A 23,166-nucleotide genomic window follows, 5' to 3' on the forward strand; every position below is an offset into this window, starting at 1 on the left:
AGACCCAAGCACCCAACTAAAGTCTTGATTTGCATCTGGAATCTCTCACCACTCCAAGTTCAAAACTGCCCATACTAACACATGATCAGTCTCCAATATGCAGCCCATTTCAGATTATATCAGCATGGACATTAAATAAGTTTAGTGTACATGTGACTGGTGTAGGGCCGGTGTGAGTGTGGAAAAACATCCAAATAGAGGGATTGTCCATCCTCTATCACTCAAGTTCTCATCTGTGGTACTTGGGCTTAGAGTGTTTACTTTAGGCTTTTGACTAATGCTGCAAACAACAATAGTCCGCATCACAAACATTTATGATTTCAATAAACCTCAGAGGGGTTATTTTGAGAAGGGGCTTGAGTGAGTTATGTAGTTCTTTAAATAGAACATATCTAAAACCTTGCATTTAACTTCACCTTGGATGAGCTATTAAGAAATCGAATGAGTACCAATGGACATTTTGCTGATGTATTCTTGTTTATTGCAAACTACACACAAACACTATACAATGCAAATAAAATATGCCAACACACAATAAAGCAATACTGTAAATACCAACACTTAACATATGTGCCAAAAGTGCTGTCCAAGCTTTTCATCTATTATGTGTTGGTCCTCAGGCATCACACCACAAATATGGAACGGTCTACCACAACACATCAGAGCCTCCTCCTCACTTCTGGAGTACCAAGAAAGCTGAAGACCTGGGTTTCAACTTACTCTGAGAGGACACTCACCAACTCAAGTGCCTGTATACCCTCAGTGGGGACTAGTGTGCTATAAATATAAACATAACATATGTTGACTATGTTTTTACTTCTATCATCATCACTAAGGTTGGGTAGAGTTTGCGGAGTTCTACTATGTGGTATTCCGCAGAGTTAACTAAAAACTCCATGAAATTCCGCAGAGTTTGTGTTCAGCGGGGTGCCTCCCAGGCCTAATTAGCATTCATCCCTTCTGTCTTAAACACAGAAAACTCCATCTATCTGTGGTGGGTTCCTGTCTCCGGCAAGAAAGAAGGATGTCTCTTTCACCCTGCTGTGAGAAGTCCATGTGTCAGTGTGATTAACACTCAGCGGGCACTTCATTCAAGCGTCGTTGGCAGTGTTTACTGCATTTCAAATGCAAATTCCTTTCAGGTTTTTTAGAAACAAAAGATACGTATTGAGTATTTTGAATCTGTGCCTATCCTGACTGTGTTGTTGTAATTTAATTACAACAACACCGTCACGATAGGGATACAGGTTTAAAAATGCATAGTATTCATAAGCCCTGCACCCCCTCTGTGCCTGCCCACTGAAATTCACTCACAGAGCCCCCCCACAGCAGTACAGACCTCTGCAACGTTGTGTGACACTGCAGGGCAGTCACAGACAGTGAGTCACCCCATACTACGCACTGTCCCTCCATCGCCCCCAGCGCTTTCTCACCTCTTAGAGGGCTATGCTGCACAGTAAGCCCACTGGTGCCCTTGCTCTTCCAAGGGGGGCAGCTGCCATATATCCTCCGCTGTCCACAGCATCAGCAAAGCCTTGACTGGATTCGGTGCTTCACAGGCAGCAGGTCCTCCTCACTCCTCAGCCCGCCAATGGGTTCCAGGCCCCATTTGCAAAATATAATTATGGCCGCGCTGGAGCTGTGTTGGTGTGTCCGCTCAGGTCAGACAGCCATCCATGGAGAGAGGGCGCGCAAAATGGCGGGTGTGCATGCGCTCTACTGCTCATGTTGGAGACAGTGAGGCTGACCTGAGCTCAGAGTGGAATCGCCTAGCAGCGGATCATGCAGAACGGGCTGGTAAGTGTGAGCGCGGCTGTAAGTTAAAATAAAAAACTCGACTCCGCCGAAGCATAGCTGGAGTTTTCTGCCAAACTCTGTGCTTGAAGTGGAGCGGGGAGTAGCAACAGGGCCATTTCTAGGTGTTTTGCCGCCCTAGGCGAGAATTGAAACATGCCTCCCCCTCCCTTTTACTACCATCACTCGCTCCCCCTGTCATCGAGGCTAGAGAGGCACACCCTCTACTGCCGAACCCTTCTATGTTACTCTCATTTACTATCAGGAAACACGATCACAACACTCAGACCTGCAAACGACCTCAACGAAAGGCTCAGGCCAGACCGTTACGGTTGCCATACACTCTCAGAACTATGTACACGGATGCCCAATAGAGCCTTGTGTTTAAATACCACCGAGGCGTCAAGTGCACCTCGTTTTCAAAACCAGAAACAACAAAAATAGTAACTTGCACCACCTTCCAAGGCCAGACCTAGTAGTTTTGCCAACGCTTGTTTTTTTCACTGAGGCACCTGAAATAGTTTTCATCTACCATTGTATCCATTTAATAGAGGCTGATCACAACAATTAAAAGATTTCCACGTCAGGGAGATTATTGTTCATGATGCTCAAATCTGCGTTAATCAGAGACTATGGCAAGACGTTAATAAAGTTTAGTGTACAACACAGAATGAACTGCTTCTTGGCGCTGTGAATAGAAGTTATTGACAAGCTTGTGCATGGTACTGCTATGAGAGTAATCCTGACCAGAATTTGAGCCTGTGTAAGGCAGAATGCACACTTCACCATAGTTGACAAGTGGTTCCATGTTGTGGAACACCATCCAACCAATCCCAGCTTTGCAGCCACCTGTGCATTGCATTCTGGGATTTGTAATCTTACTTTTAACAGGGTAAGCACTGGCTCAAAAATCCCAGCGTGGACATTGAAGTTGGCCTAAACACTCACTACGGGATGACGGTATCGGGCATGACACTAGGTTAGTGGTCAGTTCTTTTTTTTTTTACGGAGTTTTATATAGCGCGATCTTGACCCGAAAGTATCAGGTATCAGAGCGCTTTACACGAGCACAAGTTGCGCTATATCATGAGGACACATTCATTTTTGTTAGTCACAAACAGCCTATTGTAGTGACAAAAGGCGCAGAGTTCACTGAGCTGCCAATATTTCAGCCCAGAATTCCAAAAGAGAACAATAACCATTTTTAATAGTTCAACTAGGGGCGGTCAAGGGCTGAACAAAGGGAGGTGTGGGGCGGAAAGACAAAGCAGGTTTTCTTTAAACTCCGCAGTGAATTGTTGCAAAACGAGCAACCGTTACATACCTAGTGGTATCATATGCCTGTCGATGAGGGAGAGCTCCGTGCTATCCGATATGTCTGACTCCATTGTACACATTCAGGTACGAGGGCAGGAAGAACAGGCACAGTATTCCAAGTGGAAGATAGTAACCGGAGTTCACTTTCACTACAGTCCTCTGACATGCCCTGGCCCTGCAAACCCCATTCTTTCCCCGAACCCAGGAAACTCGTTTACTGCCTCTTAGTCTGAAATTCAGCGGAAATATTCTGGGGCTCGCCCCAGTAGTGTATATGCGTGGTCGCCATTTTGAAATGAGTGATTTGTTGCTGTATTTGAAAACAGGTATTACGCCAATTACCTGTTTTTTTCCAAGTATGCTAGCGCTAACATGGGGTATAATGTTCGAGAAATACAATAGTAAGTATTATTCGTCCGGCAGAAATATGAAATAGAGTTAGATTTCAAAATAAAGTGCAGAAAAAGGTGCACTAGGCTACCATTTAATTCTCAGAAGCAGTTATAATAACGCTTAGGCAGCTAGTGAAGGCTAATAAGGCCTAACAGTGGAACCCCCTCACCCTTACGTGTACTAATTTGAAACTCTCACATCAGACTATGCAAAACTAGTCCAAGATGGCCTAGGAGTATACATACCACCTTGCACGTTTGTCACCATAGAGCTACGCCCCTTTACTCTGATGTAGGGCAACACAGCTTGCCGTTGCTAAGCTATGGAAGCAGCTGGTTAGCGTGTGTGGCTTACGTTTTCTTTTGCACAAATACCCACCTTGTCGATCCCCTACCAGGGCGGTTTCTACCATTAGGCAAGGCTAGGCAGCTGCCTAGCTTTACTTTCGTAGGTTAACATATTTTTTTAAATCCCCCTTTTGCTGCCCTAGCCCTTTTGCCGAACTAGGCTGCCGCCTAGTCTTGCCTAATGGTAGAAACGGTCCTGAGTAGCAAAATCTCCGAGAGCTCTGCCGGCGGAGCGGAGTTTGCCACTAGCGCTTAATCATCACCATATTTATAAAGCCCTTGAGCCCATACAGCAACCAAGAAAAAAATACAGAGCTGTCACTCAAAAGTCTCCCTTACTGACATTTGACCTGGTAGGCTGCTTCAGAGGTTGCTTAGGAGGGAAAAAGTAGCCTTCAAGACCAGATACGATTTATCTTCGTCAGGACCAATTTCTATTAGATATAAGATGAGATTTTTTAAATACCCTGGTGCATTATGACAAATTGCCTTAAGTGTCAGACATAGCACGTTAAATTTTACCTATGCCTACACTTGCAACCAATGCCTACCTTGCCAGGTAGGCATAAGGTGTTCAGCATAGCCAAGGTTGGTAAGTGCTGTAAATGCGGGATTCTGTACCACCTAAACGTATCTTTTTATATGCTCTAACCTATATGCATTACAGTAAGACAGTTTTATGCCACCTCTGCCCTGGTTCACTCACCAGGTGAGGTCAAGTTATATAAAATAGCTCTCCGTGGTAACTAGGAGAGGCTAGTACAGAGTTTATCTGCCTATTCTCATGGCGTATCATCGAGCACACTCAAGGTTTTTGCGCTACCCTTAACTATGAAAGTTGCAAAATACTTTAATTATTTCATACATTTTTGTGCAGCTTTCAGCACATGAGGTAACGCAGCCAATAGGAACTCTTTTCTTTCGAATTCTCTCTCGCCTAACAGTCGAAAATGCACCATTGGATCCTGCTAAAAACACTGTTAATCATAATCATGCCAGTCACCAGCCTTCTCAGAGGATTGAAAGGTCCTGTGCTCTGTATTTAAGATGATGATAACTGTTTAAGATAACAGATATTGAAAGATTCATACAGAGCAAACACATCTAATACATTTTATCTTTAAGCATGGTACTCACATATGCTAATACTTATGTAGTCTCAAATTGATACACTTAAGTCTTTAAAACTTACCATACCAATCTGTTCATATTGGGGGGCTCCACCAATCACGTCATAGTCAATGGAATTCCGAAAATGCCCTGCTCCGACAGCATAACCTTCAATTGTAAGAAAATGTACATTAGGTTTCCAGGTATTAACTTTTTTTAGGGATACTTTTATTTAATATACCAAAATATATCTGAATTCTAATTGATTATCTTTTTTGTTTGAACTTTATAAGAATTAAAAAAACATTCTCCATCTGTTTTTTATTACGCTTATCAGAAGTGTCCCATTAATATTTGAGTAGTGTATCACACAGATCTATAGTCTATTTGCGCTCAACCTTTTTTCTTTTCAAATACATCATGGTCGAAAACATATTTTGGGTTTCAAATTGAAAGGCAGTTGTAGAGCACATGGTCTGAACTACATGATTCAACCCAGTTCCAATTATACTTCACCTTTCAATTGTTCTTCTGTGTTTACTTATTAGCAAAGTATCAACAGACAGGGTCGCAATTCTCAATTTTGATTATATTCCAAACTTTAATTCCACTTTTGTCAGTTCTCTAAGCCACTTCCCCCATCTTTAGCTCAAAATAGTCAGTTACAAAATATTTTTTTGCAGCATCATTAACACCTCTTAACCAGCCCGTCCCCTAATTTACACCAACTTGACTCTGCCTTTCCACATGCAAAGCTAATTACTTAATTTCTCACTTCAGACGTGTCCCTATTTAATATTATGCAGATTTTCCCCTTTGCCCCATGATTACTTTAGACAAAAAGAAAACAATTACAAGATTAACAAAACTGTTAATTTAAATTGTTTCAATAAGACCGTATATCACACGTCAGTTGGGAAGTGATGAGGATGACTATGAAACTAATGTATAATTTTAATCAAGAGATCTTTCATTTAAGGTTCATCTTGTAAGAATCATTGGCACCGAAACTAGATAAACTTGTTTTGCAATTGAAACATTCGCACTACAGAATTAGTGGTGTTCACGGTCACGTAAATACTGAAATGTGCACTCATCTATGTCTAACAGTTAATGAATTATTTGGTCCTTAGTCACGTTCACATCATAATCAAACCGCTCAGGCACATTTCAAACAATCCAAAAACTGAAACTGAACGGAATCTACAATTTTTTTGAGGGACAGGTGCATGGTTAGTTATTTTTTACGGTTTCCATATTCAGATTTAATAGATGCTGATTATATTCTTAAAACTACCTTCAGCAAACAAACGAGACTGATAGGAAACATGATTTATTGTGCTCATTGTATACACTCAAGCACGACTCTTTCTTTCAGAGGTGTGAAATGTTATAAGAAACTGCTTTTCCAAGAGATGGGATGCTTCAGAAGTCTACTTGTCCTGTTAAAAGATCCACTAATCCCTTTTAGAGCCATGCAGTTAGCTGAAAAAATTATGGCAGCATTTTCTTTATATCAGAGTGCTGAATATTACAAGTAGCCTTACATTTGCTAAATTTTGCAAGCACATGTACACCTTTTTATGAAGGAACCACAGTCAATAATGCTGAGCTCAGAGCTTTTCTTGGGGCGCTCAATCTAATTGAGAAGATATTTGCATCAGTGAACCATACGTAGAACTACTAACAACTTTCACATATGGATACAAATCTTGCCTTAGTGTCAAGGCAATCCTCTCTCACAGATCTACATACTGTGATACTCTAAGCTGGTAGCAAAATGGTTTGTGTTGCAGGGCATTGGGCCTTCTTGTCCAGTGGACAAAAGAAACATTAAAACTTGTTGTTGTAGATCCTAATACCTCCAGGACGTCAGTCAATAGGAATTCCACACCCCTGCACTTTCCAGGAAAATTCGATGAAACATGCATAGAAAAGGTGACAACTAATGGGCTTTCAACATCCTGTCTCAAAGAACAGTCTCAAACACTGGAAGAAACGTGATTTACCACTACAGGGCAGTGGGGCAAGAGTGATTTTTAGAGTGGGGGTGCTGGCCAGTACCAACACCCCTCTAAATGCATAGAGGTATTTGAAAGTGTTTTTTCCTAAAAAAAAACACTACAAATGCACCTCTACAGTAGAATCACGGGTAACAATAGCATAAGTGGAATGAGTGTTCAATTATTCTGAATGATTTGCCCCAAAAGATGATATAAACAGAGCCTGTGACAGAGATTTTTAGGCAGAGATGTTTTAAGGCCTGGGTAAAGTGGGCAATTGCCCAGGGCCCCTGCCTTCAAAGGGGGCCCTCTAATGAGGTGACATTTTTTAAGTTTCTCCCAAGGAGTCTCACTTTTATTGATTTCTCCATCAGAACTCCCTCGCTCTGTCTTCCTGCCTCTACCCCTGACTCTGCCTCTCTTTACCCAGCGTCGTTTAAGGATATCTGGGCCAAGGGCAAGATATATTTCAGATGTTTTGAGTGGAATTTAAGGTATAATATTGTTGAACATCATGCAGGACAGGTAATAGAATCAAAATTGCTCTGAACAAGGGGCCCCAAAATATACCTCGTCCGGGCCCCAAAACTCATTAAGATGGCACTTTATTTAAAAAAAACAGCCTGAGTAATAGAAACACCACCATTTTCTAAATGAGTCACTATTGCAGATCTAAATTAGCAGATTAAGTAGAAGTGCACAAGCAACGTGTTTCATCTAGTACTAATAAATTTAGACACAGCTTCGGATAGGATAACAATCATAGAATTACCTGCAGCTATCAAATTCAATTGATTGAGACCAGAACTGTTTTTATCAAAAGATGTTATCGCACAGTGGTTACAAAAGACCAAAAATCAAGAACACAAACAGATGTAGACTTGTACTTTTGTTAACAATAAACTGGCTATTCGTTTGATAAAAAAACAAACAGGAGATCATTCTAGCTAGAAGCCAAAGGAGAAAATGAATGACATTGCTACTTGATAGTGGACTATCCAGGAAATGATGCTGCTGAATTCCCTAATGGTCAAGGGCCTCCATAATTACACAATAGTTTAATGTTTTTAGCTGCAGATATGCACATGTCAATAATATGGATGCTATGAAAGACTGCGAGACTCAATGCATGTCCTCTATTTGTCAAAAGGAAAGGATGTAATTGTAGTTTCTTTTGACTCATTTCTCCCAAAAAGACAATACAAAATATTATGAACGTATTCTTTCAAAAAGGGCTAAAAAATAGCTAATAGCTAATTAGTGAAAGCTGCATATTTCTAAATTCAGCCTTTTACTGGTTATAAAACATGCACAGCTGAATAAACAATACAACTGTAACAAGGACATCAGCTATCCTATAACAGTTGATATGAAATGGAAACTATTGAAACGTCTTTAGCACAGTCTCAAAGATCGTAAAGGAAAACAATAAAGGGGTTTCGATATTGTACATAAAACCATAAAACACATGGTTCTACATTTAATTTGTTGTAAAGAAAACCCCCATAAAACTCACATTTTTATTTACTTACACTCAAGCAGGGAGATATGGGCTCAAGTATGGATGCAGGAAGAAAGTAAGACCAAACCCTAGGACAGGCAAATCCTAACATTGTTAGTGAGGCAAGGAAGCCTGGACACAGGCAAGGGGGCTGTATGACATGTGCATACAGAGGGCAAGAAAAATGTCCCATAACTTAACCCCTTCAGTGCCACGCCCTTTCCCCGCCCTGTGCCGGCCGTTACATTAGCGGGCGGGGTTTATGACGAGCTGGACTCGTCATGGGCACAGCGCAACCGCGGCCCATGACGAGTCCAGCTCGTCATGGGCACTGAAGAGGTTAAACCTTTGCATCCCACCATTGACAATACACAGATACTGATACCGGGGGTCGAGAAGGTGGCAAGATAAACATCTATAGGGCTCAGCACATAAATACCTCGAATTACTGTTCAAGCTTGGCTGCCACAAAGCTCACATGAAGTGCTTGTTTTAAGTGAAATTCAATTAGCCCCTGTAGGAGCAACTCAATGACGTTTTTTCACACCCCTTCTCATACAACGCATAGAGGGACAGGGGGATCGAAAGGGGCAAGAAACAACACAGAGCGGGATTGAGACTGGTGGAAATGGCCTCCAAACACATGCATCTAATGGAGTGCTGCGACTATTATTAAAAAGTGCCTCCAAAAACAAGCAAGCAGTGGAAGGAGTCTTGGTGTTGCAAAGAAGTAGTACATCTGCCAAGTTTCAGGGGAAGGATAAACAAATGAGGAGAAAGTAAACCCGGCACACATTGACCAATGAGAAGCAAGGAAGTGAGAGGGACGATGAAGCCAACTAATGGTAACCAATTGGCAGGATATAAACCCCTTGCACGTAAATAAAACGCCTTGTGAGCGGCAGCTCTCTCAGGCGAGACCTAAAAAGGCTTCCCGGTTTTTACAGGAGCATTGACCTAGTGCAATGTTTCAAAAGGCCTCCAGTATTACACTGTAAGGGAGACAGCTCTGGACCTACAAACCTAGGGTAACTAGGGTATCACGTCTTTGTAAAAAGACCTTGGATTTGATGCAAAAAAGGCAATTTATCCAAAAGCCAACCACACAGCAGGGACATGAAAATGGCAAACCTTCAACAGAGGCAAAAACTATATTACAGTTAAGATCTTCCTTTCGGTCTTGAAAGCAACATCTGCGTCCTAAAGCCACGGTACAATTAGTCTGTGGGCATGCAGCAACCCAGTACAGACAGTGTGGTGGGTACTGACGTAATTCTGCAGAAAACAAGAGGTTTTGCTGAGTCGCATCTGATTACATTTGGTAACAATTTATTCTTTTGACTGGATCTTAAGAAAATGGCCCAGTCTGGGGGTTATTCACAAAAGTGAAGGTGGAAAATTCGGAATAGGACTCGTCCAAATTATAAAGGTGGGATTAGTTTAGGATTTACATCTCCATATGGTTTTTCTACTGGATTGCAACATTTTACGTGTGTTAAGTGTCACAAATGTGCATTTGCAAGTTTAGTCTTTTTAGGTCTTGCGCCTAGCGTTGCAGTGCGCAGAACTGTTCGCGCAGCGAGAGACCTCTTGTAGGGGGTTTGGAAACTGACCTAGGAATCGCACACGCTTGTGCGTGTGCTTTTCCTTTTGGGCCACGCTATTGGTCCTTGCGTGCGTCTTTTTTACAAAGACAGCACACAATTGGCCAAAGGCGGGGGCATTGCTCCGCCCATGGCCTATTGGTGTCTGTTACGCGCAGCAGCATATGTTTCCAATTATCGTGCCCAGACACGGGCGCGATATTTGGAAATATATGCTGCTGCTCGCAACCACGCGCGCACACCAGCAGCTTCCGCATCTCACGCGCAACATTCGTGGGCTTGTTGTATATGGCTTCAGTGAGCTGTAAAACAGGTTGCTTGGATTTCGGAATGCTCCTTTGGTGGAGCATGGTGTGTGCGCGTTGTGGGGGGCTGTTTGCACATGCCTGGAGCTAATTACAGGCCGTGGCGGGCATGTCCAACCCGGGATAACAGCAACAGGGAAGCGTCTGTCTGTCCCAGGGCAGCGCTCGGTGACTCATTTTCACAAACTAGAAAGAAAATCTAAGGAGCAACACACTGGTGTTAAGGAGAGTGGTCGGGACGAGACAGGCACACCGCCCTCTTGAGGGTGTGCATTAGCATCTGCTCAAGCAACATCCCCAATCATTAATCATTTTTGGGTTCCGGGGTAGCGCGCTACACGCCGAAAAGCGCTTTGACGCCTAGTCAGGGGTAGTAAGCGCTATATAATTGCAATTAAAATACAATAATATCATGCGCACCAGGTAAGTACCAGTAAAAAAAAAAATACACACACTGCCTGACTAACACTCCCACCTGAAAACCAGACACAGAATGGCATACATGAACGGGTAGCATCACTCAGGCGAAAACATTCCTGCCTGACCAGTGCATGCAATGCAGTATTTTACGTGGAGATACAGAAGTGCAGGGACTCATTTTCCAGCGTGCTGCTTGCTTTTGGGAAGTGCCGGTACTCTCCCATTAAATGCATTGCAGCAGTGCTGAAGAATACAGGAACTGTCCCTTTCAAATTAAAGAAGGGCATGTACTCAGTACCTGCCTGCTATTGGGAAGTGCTGGTCCCCCCCAACTTGACTCTGCCTTTCCACATGCAAAGCTAATTAATTAATTTCTCACTTCAGACGTGTCCCTATTTAATATTATGCAGATTTTCCCCTTTGCCCCCATGATTACTTTAGACAAAAAGAAAACAATTACAAGATCAACAAAACTGTTAATTTAAATTGTTTCAATAAGACAGTATATCACACGTCAGTTGGGAAGTGATGAGGATGACTATGAAACTAATGTATACTTTTAATCAAGAGATCTTTCATTTAAGATTCATCTTGTAAGAATCATTGGCACCGAAACTAGATAAACTTGTTTTGTAATTGAGACATTCGCACTACAGAATTAGTGGTGTTCACGGTCCCGTAAATACTGAAATGTGCACTCATCTATGTCTAACATTTAATGAATTATTTGGGCCTTAGTCACATTCACATCATAATCAAACCGCTCAGGCACATTTTAAACGATTCAAAAACTGAAACTGAAGGGAATCTACAAGTTTTTTGAGGGACAGGTGAATGGTTAGTTATTTTTTTTAGCAGCGAGTTTCTCATACTGTTGGGATTTTTAGGTATTATTTGCATTGACCGTTTCCATATTCAGATTTAATAGATGCTGATTATGTTCTTAAAACTACCTTTAGCAAACAAAAGATTGATAGCAAACATGATTTATTGTGCTCATTGTATACACTCAAGCACGACTCTTTCTTTCAGAGGTGTGAAATGTTATAAGAAACTGCTTTTCCAAGAGATGGGATGCTTCAGAAGTCTACTTGTCCTGTTAAAAGATCCACTAATCCCTTTTAGAGCCATGCAGTTAGCTGAAAAAATTATGGCAGCATTTTCTTTATATCAGAGTGCTGAATATTACAAATAGCCTTAAATTTGCTAAATTTTGCAAGCACATGTACACCTTTTTATGAAGGAACCACAGTCAATAATGCTGAGCTCAGAGCTTTTCTTGGGGCGCTCAATCTAATTGAGAAGATATTTGCATCAGTGAACCATACGTAGAACTACTAACAACTTTCACATATGGATACAAATCTTGCCTTAGTGTCAAGGCAATCCTCTCTCACAGCTCTACATACTGTGATACTCTAAGCTGGTAGCAAAATGGTTTGTGTTGCAGGGCATTGGGCCTACTTGTCCAGTGGACAAAAGAAACATTAAAACTTGTTGTTGTAGATCCTAATACCTCCAGGACGTCAGTCAATAGGAATTCCACACCCCTGCACTTTCCAGGAAAATTCGATGAAACATGCATAGAAAAGGTGACAACTAATGGGCTTTCAACATCCTGTCTCAAAAAAAGAACAGTCTCAAACACTGGAAGAAACGTGATTTACCACTACAGGGCAGAAGGGCAAGAGGGATTTTTAGAGTGGGGGTGCTGGCCAGTACCAACACCCCTCTAAATGCATAGAGGTATTTGAAAGTGTTTTTTCCCTAAAAAAAACACTACAAATGCACCTCTACAGTAGAATCACGGGTAACAATAGCATAAGTGGAATGAGTGTTCAATTATTCTGAATGATTTGCCCCAAAAGATGATATAAACAGGGCCTGTGACAGAGATTTTTAGGCAGAGATGTTTTAAGGCCTGGGTAAAGTGGGAAATTGCCCATGGCCCCTGCCTTCAAAGGGGGCCCTCTAATGAGGTGACATTTTTTAAGTTTCTCCCAAGGAGTCTCACTTTTATTGATTTCTCCATCAGAACTCCCTCGCTCTGTCTTCCTGCCTCTACCCCTGACTCTGCCTCTCTTTACCCAGCGTTGTTTTAAGGATATCTGGGCCATGGGCAAGATATATTTCAGATGTTTTGAGTGGAATTTAAGGTATAATATTGTTGAACATCATGCAGGACAGGTAATAGAATCAAAATTGCTCTGAACAAGGGCCCCCAAAATATATCTCGTCCGGGCCCCAAAACTCATTAAGATGGCAGGCACTTTATTTAAAAAAAACAGCCTGAGTAATAGAAACACCACCATTTTCTAAATGAGTCACTATTGCAGATCTAAATTAGCAGATTAAGTAGAAGTGCACAAGCAACGTGTTTCATCTAGTACTAATAAATTTAGACACAGCTTCGGATAGGATAACAATCATAGAATTACCTGCAGCTATCAAATTCAATTGATTGAGACCAGAACTGTTTTTATCAAAAGATGTTATCGCACAGTGGTTACAAAAGACCAAAAATCAAGAACACAAACAGATGTAGACTTGTACTTTTGTTAACAATAAACTGGCTATTCGTTTGATAAAAAAACAAATAGGAGATCATTCTAGCTAGAAGCCAAAGGAGAAAATGAATGACATCGCTACTTGATAGTGGACTATCCAGGAAATGATGCTGCTGAATTCCCTAATGGTCAAGGGCCTCCATAATTACACAATAGTTTAATGTTTTTAGCTGCAGATATGCACATGTCAATAATATGGATGCTATGAAAGACTGCGAGACTCAATGCATGTCCTCTATTTGTCAAAAGGAAAGGATGTAATTGTAGTTTCTTTTGACTCATTTCTCCCAAAAAGACAATACAAAATATTATGAACGTATTCTTTCAAAAAGGGCTAAAAAATAGCTAATAGCTAATTAGTGAAAGCTGCATATTTCTAAATTCAGCCTTGTACTGGTTATAAAGCATGCACAGCTGAATAAACAATACAACTGTAACAAGGACATCAGCTATCCTATAACAGTTGATATGAAATGGAAACTATTGAAACGTCTTTAGCACAGTCTCAAAGATCGTAAAAGAAAAAAATAAAGGGGTTTCGATATTGTACATAAAACCATAAAACACATGGTTCTACATTTAATTTGTTATAAAGAAAACCCCCATAAAACTCACATTTTTATTTACTTACACTCAAGCAGGGAGATATGGGCTCAAGTATGGATGCAGGGAGAAAGTAAGACCAAACCCTAGGACAGGCAAATCCTAACATTGTTAGTGAGGCAAGGAAGCCTGGACACAGGCAAGGGGGCTGTATGACATGTGCATAGAGAGGGCAAGAAAAATGTCCCATAACTTAACCCTTTCAGTGCCACGCCCTTTCCCCGCCCTGTGCCGCCCGTTACATTAGCGGGCGGGGTTTATGACGAGCTGGACTCGTCATGGGCACAGCGCAACCGCGGCCCATGACGAGTCCAGCTCGTCATGGGCACTGAAGAGGTTAAACCATTGCATCCCACCATTGACAATACACAGATACTGATACCGGGGGTCGAGAAGGTGGCAAGATAAACATCCATAGGGCTCAGCACATAAATACCTCGAATTACTGTTCAAGCTTGGCTGCCACAAAGCTCACATGAAGTGCTTGTTTTAAGTGAAATTCAATTAGCCCCTGTAGGAGCAACTCAATGACGTTTTTCACACCCCTTCTCATACAACGCATAGAGGGACAGGGGGATGGAAAGGGGCAAGAAACAACACAGAGCGGGATTGAGACAGGTGGAAATGGCCTCCAAACACATGCATCTAATGGAGTGCTGCGACTATTATTAAAAAGTGCCTCCAAGAACAAGCAAGCAGTGGAAGGAGTCTTGGTGTTGCAAAGAAGTAGTACATCTGCCAAGTTTCAGGGGAAGGATAAACAAATGAGGAGAAAGTAAACCCGGCACACATTGACCAATGAGAAGCAAGGGAGTGAGAGGGACGATGAAGCCAACTAATGGTAACCAATTGGCGGGATATAAACCCCTTGCACGTAAATAAAACGCCTCGTGAGCGGCAGCTCTCTCAGGCGAGACCTAAAAAGGCTTCCCGGTTTTTACAGGAGCATTGACCTAGTGCAATGTTTCAAAAGGCCTCCAGTATTACACTGTAAGGGAGACAGCTCTGGACCTACAAACCTAGGGTAACTAGGGTATCACGTCTTTGTAAAAAGACCTTGGATTTGATGCAAAAAAGGCAATTTATCTAAAAGCCAACCGCACAGCAGGGACATGAAAATGGCAAACCTTCAACAGAGGCAAAAACTATATTACAGTTAAGATCTTCCTTTCGGTCTTGAAAGCAACATCTGCGTCCTAAAGCCACGGTACAATTAGTCTGTGGGCATGCAGCAACCCAGTACAGACAGTGTGGTGGGTACTGACGTAATTCTGCAGAAAACAAGAGGTTTTGCTGAGTCGCATTTGATTACATTTGGTAACAATTTATTCTTTTGACTGGATCTTAAGAAAATGGCCCAGTCTGGGGGTTATTCACAAAAGTGAAGGTGGAAAATTCGGAATAGGACTCGTCCAAATTATAAAGGTGGGATTAGTTTAGGATTTACATCTCCATATGGTTTTTCTACTGGATTGCAACATTTTACGTGTGTTAAGTGTCACAAATGTGCATTTGCAAGTTTAGTCTTTTTAGGTCTTGCGCCTAGCGTTGCAGTGCGCAGAACTGTTCGCGCTGCGAGAGACCTCTTGTAGGGGGTTTGGAAACTGACCTAGGAATCGCACACGCTCGTGCGTGTGCTTTTCCTTTTGGGCCACGCTATTGGTCCTTGCGTGCGTCTTTTTTACAAAGACAGCACACAATTGGCCAAAGGCGGGGGCATTGCTCCGCCCATGGCCTATTGGTGTCTGTTACGCGCAGCTTAACACAAAAATAAACCTTGAGGATTTATTTGACTTATATTTTTCAATTAAATAGTCACCGTAGTGAACATCATTTCCAAAGAACTCAGATAAAACCACAATTCATTCTTTTGTGTTCTTTTTATATCTAAAATAATTCTTTTTAGAATGTTTCAACACATTTCATTAATTTAGTAAAGAAACGTAATTCAATTTGAACACTGGCAACCAAGACTACTGTCTTATTTCACAACTTAAGCAGTAGTTATTGACACTTTTTCATAAATATGCACCATACACAGTTGGTCATATGACATAAGATCAATTTACATATTTGTAATATATGCAACACATCACATGGAAATTATTTATGTTGAAGAAGTGTCACAGCGTCGACGTTTCGGTCTCCTAAAGTTTAATCCCCGAGACCATCATCAGGACTCAAGTTGCACCATGTATCTATCATAAAAACACATACATAAATTACCAACATATCCTACCATCTGAGTTCATCTATTAGTATTGTCACTTCAATGAAGGAAAACAGGTGTATCCCATTTGAACCACAAGCGCAGCAGCATATGTTTCCAATTATCGTGCCCAGACACGGGCGCGATAATTGGAAATATATGCTGCTGCTCGCAACCACGCGCGCACACCAGCAGCTCCCGCATCTCGCGCGCAACATTCGTGGGCTTGTTGTATATGGCTTCAGTGAGCTGTAAAACAGGTTGCTTGGATTTCGGAATGCTCCTTTGGTGGAGCATGGTGTGTGCGCGTTGTGGGGGGCTGTTTGCACATGCCTGGAGCTAATTACAGGCCGTGGCGGGCATGTCCAACCCGGGATAACAGCAACAGGGAAGCGTCTGTCTGTCCCAGGGCAGCGCTCGGTGACTCATTTTCACAAACTAGAAAGAAAATCTAAGGAGCAACACACTGGTGTTAAGGAGAGTGGTCGGGACGAGACAGGCACACCGCCCTCTTGAGGGTGTGCATTAGCATCTGCTCAAGCAACATCCCCAATCATTAATCATTTTTGGGTTCCGGGGTAGCGTGCTACACGCCGAAAAGCGCTTTGACGCCTAGTCAGGGGTAGTAAGCGCTATATAATTGCAATTAAAATACAATAATATCAAGCGCACCAGGTAAGTACCAGTAAAAACAAAAATACACACACTGCCTGACTAACACTCCCACCTGAAAACCAGACACAGAATGGCATACATGAACGGGTAGCATCACTCAGGCGAAAACATTCCTGCCTGACCAGTGCATGCAATGCAGTATTTTACGTGGAGATACAGAAGTGCAGGGACTCATTTTCCAGCGTGCTGCTTGCTTCTGGGAAGTGCCGGTACTCTCCCATTAAATGCATTGCAGCAGTGCTGAAGAATACAGGAACTTTCCCTTTCAAATTAAAGAAGGGCATGTACTCAGTACCTGCCTGCTATTGGGAAGTGCTGGTCCCCCCCATCCACCCCCCTCCAGTACCTGTCTGCTTTTTTAAAGTGCTGGTACGCTCCCATTCAAAGAATTATTACACACCTACTGAGAAATTGAGGTACTCTCCCTTTCGAGTTCTAGAGTGGCAGGCACTGAGTACCGGACAGTACCTGCCCACTTACGTCACTATGCTTAACCGGAAGCTATATGGAAATGCACGTTTAAGTGATTTGCCCAGAATCACAGGATGTTAAACTGCGGTGAATCAAGCCTATCTCCACACTTCTAAAATTAGCAACTCTGGCCGTAACTCCACACTTTCTGGCCATTTTCTATAAACTTTTTTTTTCTGGCCAGTGCACTATATCAAAACATTATTCCATTTCAGCAGACTTTGCACTTATCCTCCCAAAGTAATCAAAAATTTCAGTTGCCATCTTGGCGCTTTAAAATAATTGGGATTAAAAACTCACTTCTACACTCTATATCAAAGGTTTCTTGCCACCATAAATGATTCTCAATAAATGGCCAACATTAAGAATACAAAGATATAGTGTCTGGCGAATGGAGGGACTTTTTTTCCCGTTTTTCTGGGTGCAAGGTGAGTGGGTGGGGTCTCTTGTAGCGAATTGTCCCATCAGCACCCCGCACAGATGCGCATGCCAGGCCCAGGGCTGCCCACCCAGGAGCCTCCTCCGCTGCCCCTCGGAGGGCCTGGGAGTGGGTGAATAATTGGCGCAACACAGCCTCATTAGGGCCAATTGGGCATGAGCTCTTCTCTTAGGGTACGTGTAATGAGGGCACTGTTTAGTCAACACGGGTATCAATAGAGGCCATTAGGCGCCGCAAAGGTGCCTGGGAAGGCGCACTGAGGAACACCGTTTTCAGGTAGGTGATGGCGCAGTTGGCTTGCAGCGGGCACGACCCTGCCGCTTTGCCCTGACCCCGCGAGCTCCCCAGGGCTGCAGCCAGGCTGCGAGTGGAAATGAAGGGAGGGCTAGTAAAAACAAATACAGGTGGAAGGTTATTGGAGGTAAATATACATTATGTGAGGACAGGCCAGACAGCGATAGGCGCTGGGGACGGTTAGCCCCGTGTGCGAGGAGCTAGGCGATACTGCGGAATCATTGATAAGCATGGTGAAGTCAGGCCGGTTTGTTTGCTAGACAATCATTCACCCCACCTGTCTGCCACTGCAGTGGGAGGTGGCGCTGCATGTTTGTCTGGTGTGAATTGCCATGTTTACAGGAGCGTGCCTACAGTTCTGTCACAGTAGTGAATGAGCAGTGTCTGTCTGACAGACTGAAAAGTGTACACTGTATCACTCCTTGAGAGAAAAGACACAAGCTGCTGTGTGCGACAGGTGACTTGGTGTATACAGGCCCTGCAAAGCACTGCGCATGCGTACAGGGGTTGGCTGGACCAAGGATTCTATATAACACGGATCTGTGTGTGCTGGAGCTGTGATGTGGGAGCCACGCACCAGCCTCCTACTTACTACTAAGGATGAAATGCAGCATGCCACTGCGCGGAGGCCGGTCTCCCAGCATGCTCTGCGGTATGCCATTATTTGCACTTCTAGTCAAGTGAGACCATGCCTTTGCACTCAATGGCAGATAACTATTCCCCAAGAGTCCTGTCTGTGCCCCCATACTTAAGCACAGCTGTGAGCGCACTACATTTGGTTTGGTCCATAAAAAGTCGCACCACGTCCCACAATCTCGTCTCTCCTTGATGAGTGCATGTCCTAATACCTTTGCTGAAGTCCCAATCGAGCATTAAGATGTTGTAAAAAATCGAGAGGCCTCCCCACCCGTCCCACCCCCTGTAACACCCCTCCCATTCTTCCTTAACAGACTGGATGTCCCTACCGCGAGGGTGACCAGTCGCCCCCTGCACGGGAGGGGAGTACTGCCCCAAGGCCCTCACTGCTCCTGTCCTGGCACAGGACCTTGAGGTGGAGTCTGTCAGACCGGCCCCACTCCAGCAGGGGATCCATCCAGATGTGCACGGCAGGAGTTCACAGCTGCAGGCCTGTGCCCTGCCCCTGGTGCCTCCTGGGGGGTGAGGCTCTGATGGGGCTGGGGTGCACTGGCAGAGGAGATATCGCGAGGCGACTTCCTGGGGGCGATGCTGCAGCTGACGACTAGGCGCTCAGGAAAAGCAAAGCCGGAAGCGCACTGCACTGTTTCGGCTTGTTTCAGATTACAGACCATGTATTGGCGCTTCTCAGCCTCCCACGTACATTGCCTGTAAGGTGAGGAGAAACCTGGAAAGATGGACAGGAAGCTCGGTGTGAGAGTGCACCTACTGCTGAGAGCTGCGGCAGACTCACCCAGCGGCTCATCATTCCAAGGTATAAAACACGGAAAGAGCGCCGCGGAGCTGGGAAGCACCTCTCGGAGAACACTATTTAATGCAGGCGTCTAATTCCGAAAGTATGGGAAGCAAGCAGGCTGCCCACTGACAAACTTACACAATATGCTGAAATGCTTAAAGGCGACGAGGCTAAGCCCCTGGACAATCCTTTCTCTCTTGCCTCTTAAAACAAGCATTTGCAATGCAATCAGTCTCACATTTACGCAAGTTTGAGCTATTGACATTGCAAATGAGCATAGGTGTATCCGCCGACGCTGACCTTCAGGGACCATTTTCATTGGGGGAACACGACTGGTAGGTGTAGCAGTGTGCGACCAATCTGATGTAACTTTATATTCAGGCTCCCTTGAGCCGGTGGAGTCGACGGACTCATGGTTACGCACCTGCACGCTAAGAGAGGTACTAGACCTGATTATGTTTTTAGCAGCTTACACAGCAACCCCACTCTCATTTTCCTACTCCCTGCTGACGAGAGGCAACTACCTCGAAACACGTGTCCAGGGATGGCACACGCCACGCATACTTGCACGCACTCTTGAGCATAGGTGTATCCGCCGACGCTGACCTTCAGGGACCATTTTCATTGGGGGAACACGACTGGTAGGTGTAGCAGTGTGCGACCAATCTGATGTAACTTTATATTCAGGCTCCCTTGAGCCGGTGGAGTCGACGGACTCATGGTTACGCACCTGCACGCTAAGAGAGGTACTAGACCTGATTATGTTTTTAGCAGCTTACACAGCAACCCCACTCTCATTTTCCTACTCCCTGCTGACGAGAGGCAACTACCTCGAAACACGTGTCCAGGGATGGCACACGCCACGCATACTTGCACGCACTCTTGAGCATAGGTGTATCCGCCGACGCTGACCTTCAGGGACCATTTTCATTGGGGGAACACGACTGGTAGGTGTAGCAGTGTGCGACCAATCTGATGTAACTTTATATTCAGGCTCCCTTGAGCCGGTGGAGTCGACGGACTCATGGTTACGCACCTGCACGCTAAGAGAGGTACTAGACCTGATTATGTTTTTAGCAGCTTACACAGCAACCCCACTCTCATTTTCCTACTCCCTGCTGACGAGAGGCAACTACCTCGAAACACGTGTCCAGGGATGGCACACGCCACGCATACTTGCACGCACTCTTGAGCATAGGTGTATCCGCCGACGCTGACCTTCAGGGACCATTTTCATTGGGGGAACACGACTGGTAGGTGTAGCAGTGTGCGACCAATCTGATGTAACTTTATATTCAGGCTCCCTTGAGCCGGTGGAGTCGACGGACTCATGGTTACGCACCTGCACGCTAAGAGAGGTACTAGACCTGATTATGTTTTTAGCAGCTTACACAGCAACCCCACTCTCATTTTCCTACTCCCTGCTGACGAGAGGCAACTACCTCGAAACACGTGTCCAGGGATGGCACACGCCACGCATACTTGCACGCACTCTTGAGCATAGGTGTATCCGCCGACGCTGACCTTCAGGGACCATTTTCATTGGGGGAACACAACTGGTAGGTGTAGCAGTGTGCGACCAATCTGATGTAACATTGCAAATGATAATGCCTTTTATTTTTGTTTTTGTTTTTAAAACATAAATAAAAGTCATAATCATTTACAATGCCAATAGCTTAAAGTCGCGTAAATGCGAGACCTATTACATTGCAAATGCTTGTTTATTTCGCCACGGGAAAACTCAAAATAAATCTGGGGAAGTTACAACCCAATTCTCACTCAAGATGTACATTTACTACTCTTGCCTCTGACAGAAACATTTGTGAGCGTTGCCATGGTGAAAAACTACGGGTACGAGGGACGTGAATACCCACTAGTTTATGTGTGCGTTGGTGACCACTAAATTAGCACGTCGCTATGGAGAAACTCCCACTAAAAGTCCTCAAATATAAATGTGAATTCAGAAATTAAATCAGCTGGAAAAATTTTCTGCTTTAAAAATGCACTTTGTGACAGTCAAATTCCACCAAACCTTAATGTTTAAATTGGGATTGGTAGTTTATCTAAACAAATACCCTTTTATATTTACGAATGCTGAATTAGGCCTCGACTTGAGCAGGTAAATCCAGAAGTGGTGCAAGAATTTTTGGAGCCCACAGGCAAAATTACTCTTTGTCATCTGAGCACTCCTGTCCCCCAGCAAAGCCATTTATCACTCTACTTGTTTCAATATGGCACAGTCTTGTGGCATCTTGTGGTGGTGCTATAAGGCTGCCACCAACAATGACATAGTTAAACGCATGATAGGGTCCTCTGAACCCCAAGCAATTAATCAGATGGATGAAAGTGATGCCATGAGTCCGAGGGCGCTGAAACTGCCCTTCTTCCTGGCAAATACCCCTAAATACACCAGAGTAAGCACCAACCTTATTGGGTCTCAATTTTGACTAACATATTTATACAGTAAAATTTTACATATTCTTCACCTAAATGCCTTTGAAAGGAAGAAACTGAGCGATAGTTAACAGCGAACATGTTTTAGAAGGTGCTGTTGTTTACAAAACTGCAGCAGTGTGAGCTTCGATTGCTGTTTTTTGCATATTCAAAATGCAACAATAAGGGAACGTGACATGAACACGCATTTCCGTTTTAAATGCTAGATAGTCGAAGCAGAACAAAGGGGTACCAAGATGTTCTTCGTGCTGAAATTGTAGCTCGGAAAGGTAAACAAGATGTGAAGCCTCTTTCTTCGGAAAGTGATGTGAGAGCCTGATCGGCCAGCCCACACAGCACCACGCCTAGCCTAGCTGGATGCAAAAACATGCAGCTTAGCGAAACTGAAAACAGGAACCTCTAGTCCCCTGCTTCTGTTCGTCAGATGTTCACAACAAACTGATCAGGCAATGGCAAACCCACCAGGTCTAACCTTGGCAAGCCTGCAATTTCTTTCTATTAGTATTTACCCTTTTTTTGCACTCTTATGTAATGGGTATTAAAAATGTAAATGTAATACAAAGGTATCATGTCCATGTTCTCAAAATGAAAAAAATGAAAAAAATTACCCGTTGCTAAAATAAAAAAAAAAAAATGAATTTAATGAAAGCTGAAATAAAAGCAGTGATTGGCCAAACAGCCCTGACAATGATGGGACATCACAAGTGGAAATGCTGTCACTCACATCGAGGAGAGATAATGGCTAAAGTTGCTTCTGACTTACAAGTTCCAAGCAGTATAAAAGAAAATCACAAGCAAAGTTAAACACTATAATAAAAGTCTAGCTTGAATGGCAAGAGGTAAAGTGTAGAGCCAGCCAGCAGGATATGGCCTGTGCCAAACCCCTGCTGTGTAGTGCTCACTGCAGGCAGTTGGGGGCCTGTGGTGGGCCGAGTGCCTGGTTAGGCTGCAATACAGGCCCCAAGCTCATACCTCTTGTTCAGGTCCAAACACCAGGACCATCATTGGTTGGGCGCCCAATCCCTGCTGAGCAACGCTGAAGGAGTTACACAGCGGGCTTGGAAATTAGTTACATAATAAACAAAAACTATGAAATTCACTCAGAAACAAAACAGTTAAAAACTGAGTTATGGTCTAGCTCAGATGTGTGCAATCATTGAAATTCACTAATTATGGTTATGAACACATGATACACGTCATAACTCACAGATTCCGCTATGCACAAAAC

The 23,166-nt window shown here is 43.6% G+C and overlaps 1 protein-coding gene across 1 annotated transcript in view; it reads right to left on the reverse strand.

Moving 5' to 3' along the window:
* Positions 1–23,166, reverse strand: part of ITGA4 (integrin subunit alpha 4) — a 466,594-nt gene that overhangs the window by 240,224 nt on the left and 203,204 nt on the right. Inside the window, exon 7 of the mRNA XM_085646210.1 lies at positions 5,044–5,129. Coding sequence (XP_085502336.1) covers positions 5,044–5,129 — 86 coding nt within the window. The remainder of the gene's footprint in view (positions 1–5,043; positions 5,130–23,166) is intronic.

This window comes from Triturus cristatus, chromosome 3_1 (assembly GCF_964204655.1).
Source record: "Triturus cristatus chromosome 3_1, aTriCri1.1, whole genome shotgun sequence".
Classification (NCBI taxonomy): Eukaryota; Metazoa; Chordata; class Amphibia; order Caudata; family Salamandridae; genus Triturus; species Triturus cristatus.